This window comes from Protobothrops mucrosquamatus, unplaced genomic scaffold (assembly GCF_001527695.2).
Source record: "Protobothrops mucrosquamatus isolate PMUCROS unplaced genomic scaffold, P.Mucros_1.0 scaffold_294, whole genome shotgun sequence".
Taxonomy (NCBI): Eukaryota; Metazoa; Chordata; class Lepidosauria; order Squamata; family Viperidae; genus Protobothrops; species Protobothrops mucrosquamatus.
In genome coordinates, this window is record NW_015386370.1 from 750,243 (window position 1) to 758,624 (window position 8,382).

Consider the following 8,382-nt stretch of genomic DNA (forward strand, 5'->3'; position numbering starts at 1 on the left):
ATTTGGGGCTAAGAACACAGCACTCAGGCACCACAACCAACTGTAACAGCCCTAAGTGGGATTGTACAAAGGTATCTAAAGCGATGGCAAACCATTTCTGAAATCTTGCCAAGAAAACTGCAGGGGATCATTAAGCGCTGACGATGTTAACTAGTTGGATAATGCAACGTCTTCAAGCAAACAACCAAGCTCAGAGAGCACCAAGGATTCCACAATCAAGACTGACTCAAACACAAAACAAACAAAAACTTTAAAGCAGGGAGCCCAGTCGGGCCTTGAAATCTACAAGGCTGCAAATTTAAGTTCTTTGAATTTAAGTTCTTTGAAAAAGTTCCTAGCCTGTCTTTTCTAAAGCGTGAAAAAAAGCTTGTATAGACAACATTATTTGCAGAAACGTCTTCCAACTTCACTGTTGTCGCTATCTTCTGCAGAGGAATTGTGAGAGCGAGACCAAAATAGGGAGAAGCTTAACGTTGTTTCAACGATTTTGGTCCTTCGCGGCCTTTGTAGTCGAGGGGCGGGGGTTGCGAGTAGGATGAATGTACCGTGTTTACGTAGCTTTCGATCTTGGTGTTCAATCCCGGAAGACAGAGATGGCGGCAGCGATGACGGCGTCGATCGCCAGCTGGCCCTCCGGAGGCCCTAGTCTCGAATGGGGTAAAGCCGTGGGAGGGAAGAGCTCGGCGGCTACTTGGTCACGCTGGCAGTAATTGGGTGGTGGGGGGAATTGCCTCGCGTAGAAGAGATTTAGTGAGAGTTGCCATGTGGGGCTGGTTTGTTCCTTTCTGTTTCTAGTTGTTTCCCCTTCTTAAGTCCCCATTCCCTCGCCTCTCTTTAGGCCTGCTTCCTTATTTTGCTACTACGATCACTGTATGAAACAGATTCGTTTAAGAGAGGCACTTGGCCAAGTTTATGTAGGGATCTTCCCACCACAGGTTCAGCCGCCAGATTTCCCTTATGAGTCTCCCCCTCGTATTTCCTATGACCTATGTTGTTTTATTCCTATGTTGAGGGGTTGGCGTTTATTCCTGGAGAGGAAGAACCTTGTTAAAAGCCATCAAGGAAATTTGTGGCAGAGACTCATGGATTTCCTTTGGTTTTTTTTTTTTTACAAAAGGTTCTATATAAGCACTCGGTGAAACGTCAATTAAATAAGGTTGGAACCTGACTGAGCAAGAGCAAGGACTTCTAAAAAAATACATATATTTATTAACTAGATTGATGGTTTTATACACTGTTCTCCAACTTGAAAAATTTCTGGAACAGTTTGTAGAATCATTAAAAACCTTGACAATTTCTGCCCTCAGATTTATTTTCTTAAAAAATGCAGTTGAGGGGAGAAAGAGAAATTGGTGGTGGGGAAATATACAATACCTAAATCACCAAATGCTTATATTATGGTTATTATAATGGCCAACTCTAATGGAAATGGGCTGCTCAGGAATGCCCAAATGACATTCTTGCCTCTAAAGCTGATGGCCTTGTTACCCTTTTTTGGGGGGTGGGAAGAAGATGCTTCAGATGGGGAAATGGCATGAGAGAAAAATGTTGACTGTCCTCCAGTATTGCACTCCTGTTATAATTGTCCACAGGTAGCTTATGACTCCATTTATAGGTTGTGCAAAAATCTAATAATTTTGTTTAATTACAAATAATTTTGTTTAATTTCTATGATGGTGCACACAAAATATCTTCTGTGTGGCTCCTGTCAGTGGTGGAAGTGATAAAACATTCCATGATATTTGAACCAGATCCTTCTCTAGCTTTTCCTTCCTGAGGATGCTAAGGATTAGATATTATCAATATATTATGGTTTTTGACTTTGATGTGTTAGCAGAGAAACAGAGAAACAAAAAAAGAATTCCTAGACTTTGAGCTTCTGTAGTTTATTTACTTAGGCCTGTGGATGTATCCAAATGAAGATAATCATGCAAGTTGCAGTAACATGTTGGAATTATAATATAATATGACATGCAAATATGCCAGTGTCATCTCATGGGCTGATGTAAGACCAGTACTTGAAAAGTAATCTAGTTCACAGTGTAACATTGTTGCATACATTAGCAGTGGTGCTAAAAGGTTTGTGAATTTTCAATATTTCTCAATTTTATATAAGATAGTTGTTCAGGTTTTAAATTGGTGAAAGTTAAGAAATTGAACTTAATCCATATGGATCAAGTTTTAATCATTCAAAAGAAAGACCAGAGAACAGTAATTCCATTTGTGCTGAGTGAAATCTGACTCCTTTCCCCTGATAGGTAGTTTTGTCCTACCTCCTAGACCAGGGGTGTCAAACTCAATTTCATTGAGGGCAGCATCAGCATCATGGTTGCCATTGGGGGGCTGGGTGGGTGTGGCTGGCATGGGCGTGGCCTACTGGGTGGGGTGTGGCTGGCATGGGCGTGGCCTACTGGGTGGGCGTGGCCAGCTCCATGTCACTCACGTCAGGGGCACCTGTGCAGGCCTGGGCAGGAAGGGGGCGCATCCGAGGGTGGGGAAGGGTGGGTGGGACAGGGGCATGGTCCACTGGAGGAGCCTCACTGAGCCTCAGACTGTGCATGGGACCCCTGGACAGTGGCATGGACTGCCTAGAGCCCTGGGCAGCGGAGGTCAAGTTCCCAGCCCAGCCCTTGAGCTCCCACGGCACCAGGACCCCACAGCCCTGCCTAGCCTAGCCGCACTTCCCTGAAGGGGCGGCCAGCTGCACTTACCTCCTCCTCAATGCTGCTGCTGCTGTGCTCACTCTCCTTGGCCAGGTTGCTCATGGTGGGTGCAGGAGGACAAAGTGCGTGGGTCAGAGGGAGGCCCACTCCCTCTCCATGCGAGAAAACCTGGCTTTGTAACAAAGCATCCTCAGCAATAGGATGGGAGACCACCAGGGGAAGGCAAAAGGGCAACAGGGCTGCTGGTGGCCAAGTGCTAAAGCAGGATTTCCCTCAGATCCTCCCTCCTTCCCTCTTATTCCAATCTCCCTCCTTCCATCCTTCCTCCCTCCCTCCCTCCCTCCCTTCCTTCTCTTTCTTTCCTTCTTTCCTTCTTTCCTCCCTCCCCTTCTTCCCTGCCTCCCTCCTTTTCATTCCCATCTCCTTCCTTCCTTCCCTTACTTTCTTCCTGTTTCCCTCCCCTCCTTCCTTCCTTCCTTCTCTCTGTGCCTGGGAAGGAACGAGGGGAGGGGGAGAGGTTGGCAGCACTTCTCTCAAAGAATAAGAGTTGGAAGAGACCTTTGAGGTCTTTAGTCCAAGCTCCTGCTCAAGCAGGGGACATATACCATTCCAGACAATGGAATATCCAATCTCTACTTAAACGTCTCCAGTGATGGAGCATCCACAACTTCTGAAGGCAAGCCTTTTCACTGGTTAGTTGTTTTCACAAGTCCTTAGTTCTAGGCTGGTTTTCTTCTTGATTAGTTTCCATCTATTATTTGTCTTCTGATGCTTTGGAAAATAGGTTGACCCCTTCTTCTCTGTGGCAGCCCATCAAATATTGGAATACTGCTATCATGTCACCACCCCTAGTCCTTTTCACTAAGCTAGACATACCCAATTCCCACAAACATTTGTCATATGTTTTAGCCTCCAGCCCCCTAATCATCTATGTTTACCATCCATTTAGACCAGATGGTCCCCCTGGTTTGGTTTATAGAACAGTGGCTACAAACAGAACCTTCTCAGAGACAGCACCCCCATTATAGAACTTTCTCCCAAGGAAAATATGAACAGTGCATACTATTCAGCCAGGCATTTGTAAAACAACAACACATTTTATGGTCAAACAGCACTAAGTAAATTACTACTACTATTTTTCTTTTTTAAAATACACACTTTTAATATTGTTTTAAGCAGTGCTAGTGATGCTTTACAATAGCTGTCTTTGAGAGTTTTCTTGTAAACCACCCTGGATTTCTCAGAAACTTTTAATTTCGAATTAGATGTTGATTTAATAAATTAGGCAGAAGAAACAAATGTTTAAGTACATCTAAATCCCACAGACCTACTGCCTGCTAGGCGCATACTGCAAAGAAAATAAGGCATTGCATTTCTAGCCAACATAGCCACAGGATGATGGGAACTGTGGTTCATGACACCCAAAATATATTAGTTTGGGTAAGGCTGGATTAAATTATAAAAGAGCAGATGAAGGGAAGTATTTTTGTCTCCGACAAAATAATTGGGGGGTGGGGGAGTTGTCTCGGCCTTTTCATTTCAACTCACACCAATTCCTAACTTCCCATTCAATCCAAAGAGTTTTATTATTGCCTGGATTTTAGGGAGGGGAGTAGGCAAGAATAGACCACAAAGCTAATCTGCAAGTTTGCTCTCTTGCCTGCCTGCAGACCACCTTCCCGTGTATGTGTATGAGAGACAGAGAGAGAGATCCCCTTTTTGTAAGTTTGCTTACTCTGCAACTCCCTGCTGGCTCAATCTCTCTCTCTCTCTCTCTCTCTCTCTCCTCTCTCTCTCTCTCTCACACACACAGATTAATAAAAAAGAAAAGGAGGGGGGAGAAAGGTGGAAGCTCTCCTTTTTTGTAAAACCTCGACATCCTCCTCCTCTTCCCCTCCTGGCTCTCTCTCTCTCTGTCTCTCTCATACACACACACACACCCTTCCTGTTTTCTCCTCCTCATCCTTTTCCTCAGCTGCACCTGAACGGAGTGGGAGGAAGTTAAAAAAAAAAGAGAAGGGGTGGAAGAATGGGGGAAGCTCTCCTTTTTTGTAACACCTGGGCTTCCTCCTTCTCCTCCTCTTCCACTCCTCCCTCTCTCTCTCTCTCTCTCTCTCTCTCTCTCTCTCTCTCTCTCTCTCTCTCTCTCTCTCTCTCTCTCTCTCTCTCTCTCTCCCTCACACACACACACACACACACACATACATACACATATACACAGAAACCCTTCCTGCTTTCTCTTCCTTCTCATCCTTTCTGGCCTGGCAAAGCAGAGCCACACAAGGAGAAGCCCAGCAAAGTGGGGCATGGCCGGGCGTGACAGGGTTAAGCTGGGAGAGGAGGGGCGGGCTAAGGCAAATGAGCTGCTGCTGCACACCACCAGCCCCTGAGTGCTTGCTGTTTCCTGCATGTGCTCCAAGGCGCCCAGCTGGTTTGCGGTGGGCCAGGGCTGGGGCAGTGGGGGGGGCGGTCCCTTGCCATTTCTGGGACAGCCCCAGGGATGCAAATCTGGGCCCTCTCCAGGGCGCATTCAGCCCGCGGGCCTTGTGTTTGACATGTCTGTCCTAGACCATCTTGCCTAGTGAGCAGAGCTGCTGGGCCCAGTTGGAACTACTAAAAGCCTAGTCTTAGCAAAATGAAAAACCTCATTCTGTTTTCCATTACTTCTTTTCCTGTCCTTCAAAACACAGCTACTTCCTGGAAGATACAAAACCACTGGAGAGACACTCAGCTTCAGATCATAAACATAGCAAGACTCTCTTTTGTAGCACTGGCTCTGTGCAGGAAGCATGGCTGAACAGTCTGCTGGTTCCTCTAGTGCCAAGTGAGAGTAGTGCTCAAAAAATAGATCAAGTCAATGTCCAGACCCTAATCCTATAAAAATGTTATAGAAAGACTTGAAACAGTGGTCTGTACAAAGAAGCCTACCAACATCCCTGAGTTGAAACTGTTCTATAGGAGGAATGGGCTAAAATTTCCCCAAGCTGATGTGTGGAACTGGTCAATATTATTGAAAATGTTTAGTTGCATTTATTGCCCAAAGAGAGCTCACCAATTCCTAAAAGAAAAGTTCACGTACTTTTGCCATGCACAAATATCTAGCTTTGGATCATTTCCTCAATAAATGAACTATGTTTTTTAACTAATTGGTTTAACTGGGTTCTGTTTATTTAGCTTTAGGACTTGTGGAAAACAGATCACATTTTAGGTCATATTTATGCAGAAATACTGAAAATTCTAAAAGGGTTCAGAAACTTTTAACCACTACTGAATATGAAACAACCAGAAGAGGTCATCCATTGGGATGCTGATGATATGCCTTCTAATCTGCAAACTGAGCCCAGTGAGAGATGCAGCAGATGTCCTGTCCCAGGGCCTGGAGATTTTCAGGAACTGAATGGGGAAAGGCAGGCTGGGACTTGACTCAAACAAGACAGAGTGGGAGGTGTGCAGGCGACTTCGTCGGACGCAGCCGACAGCTGCCTCCCGCCTGTTTTCGCGTAAAAGCCGTTTTGACAGCAAGCATCAGCTGTCAAACGGCTTGATACCCTTCCCCCGGGCATAAGGGGATCAGTGAGCTGCCCGGGGTAGGAGTTGAGTTCCCGAGTCGTCCTTTGTGGACGATGTAGGTTAGAACTCCTCCGGAGCCCCGAGGATTCTCTGCGATCCAGGACGCCTTCGCTTCGGCGAAGCTAGAAGCCGCCGCCACCGCTGCAACTTAAATTGAATTGTGAGTTATTATATGCAGACAAAACGACCCTGGAAGTCTGTTTTCTATTCTGGATCTTACTCTAACTTGGAATATTCTGATCTTCCCTATACTTGGGGTGGACGGAGTGAAAGTGATCTTAAAATGGCGCTGGAATGAAACTTTTTAGCAAGAAGAAACGAAAGTGATTTGGATTTCCGGTCTGGAATTTTCGCTACTTTTAAGACTTTCACTACTTGCTTTGGACTAACTGTTAAAAAGACTTCTATATAGATTGAAATTTTAAATTGCTAATATGGCTTCGAGAAGAGTGGTGCCCACAACTTTAAAATCAATTACTTCTCCGACTCCCCAGCCGCTCCAACAAATTTCTAAGCCGGCTTCCCACCCGCCACCCCTACCGCCATCCTCCTCACCTCCACCGCCCTCTGGTAAAGAATTACAGGATTTAGTGACTGAAAGTATTAAGCAAATGACAGAGATGTTACAAAAAATGGATGCTAAAATTGAGAATAAGATTGATCAATTAATACAGCAACAACAAGAATTATTACAGAAACATGAGGGCTTCCGTTTGAATATGACAACTGCTTTCCAAGGTTTGGCCGNGGCTTGGAAAATGTTAAAGGTGACGTCTTGGTCGCTCAATTCCGGGACATGGAGTACGCGATTCGAATTCGTGGGCTGGCTGAGGATTCAAAAGAAAAATTAAGAGAAGTAATCTCAGAAGCATTGGCAGATGCCTTGGCTTGTGGGCAGGAACTAATCTACGATGAAATAGAACGCGTCTTCAGAGTGAATTCTTGGGTGGCTCGTCAAAAAAATTTGTCAAGAGATGTGGTGGTCTATTTCACAAGAAAAATGAGACGAAATGAAATAATGCAGCTTTTTTACCAACAAAGATTTAAGATCTTAAACCAAGACATCATTCTTCTAAAAGAAATTCCAGCGAAAATACTCAGAGCGCATCGAGACTATGCTTTTTTGGTGCAGGAACTTAAGAACAGACAAATGATTTTCAGATGGGATATACCGGTGGGTATAATCGTAACTGTGGCTGGTAAGCGTTACAGAATTAATTCGGTTAAAAAAGCGAATGACTTTATGGCGTCTGTGTTGCAAGCGGAGCGTCCACCCACATCTCAAAAGACTGATGCAGCTGAGCATTTGATTGTGGACCTCCCTTCTACTTCCGGTGTTAAGGATGCAAATGGGCGTTTAAAAGATGATGGAATAGAACAAAGAATGACTCGCGCAGCTCACAGACGCAAGGAAAAAGAACAACAAACGACAGCCCGCCCGTCAACATCTGACAGCCCGCCACCTGCTACTTCTGAGTCAGTAGGTGGCGCTCGACCCAAGGTTTTTGTTAAGTCTTACGCTTCAAGTATCGTTATAGGACTGAAATCAGCCGATGTTTAAAATCTCATCTTGGAACGTGGGGGGGCTTAATACACCCCACAAAAGACGCAAGGTTTTTCATTATTTAAGACATTTTAATAATGATACCATATGTCTACAAGAGACTCATATTGTGGCTAAAGATCAAAAATTATTGCTAAATTCCAAGCTTGGAGATTTGTTTGCTGCACCTGCTCTTAAAAAAAAAGCTGGGGTTGCATTATATATAAAGAAACACCTTTCACCTATTTTAAAAGAAGCTGACAAAGAAGGAAGATTTTTATTTGTGGAAATAAACTTAAATGGAAGAAAGTGTTTAATAGTGGGGGTTTATGCCCCCAATCAACTGTTATCTCAAAAACAATTTTATAGACAATTACACCAGAAAATTGTGGCCATGGATTATAACACTTTGATTGTTATGGGGGACTGGAATGGGGTACTTGATACTTTAAAAGATAAAAAGACAACTTCTAAGGATGTGGCCCTTTCCAGACTCCCTAAATCTTTTTTTGCAATGATGGAAGATTTGGAGCTGGTGGATGTTTGGAGATCACAACATATGAATGAACGTGACTTTACTTTTTTCTCTCATAGACACGAGTCTTT

The 8,382-nt window shown here is 44.3% G+C and overlaps 1 protein-coding gene across 1 annotated transcript in view; it reads left to right on the plus strand.

The window, feature by feature from the left end:
- Nucleotides 1–552: 552 nt before the first annotated feature.
- ATF6 (activating transcription factor 6) overlaps nucleotides 553–8,382 on the plus strand; it is a 142,271-nt gene continuing 134,441 nt past the window's right edge. Inside the window, exon 1 of the mRNA XM_015832010.1 lies at nucleotides 553–657. Within this exon, the coding sequence (XP_015687496.1) occupies nucleotides 594–657 (64 nt within the window). The 5' untranslated portion in view covers nucleotides 553–593. The remainder of the gene's footprint in view (nucleotides 658–8,382) is intronic.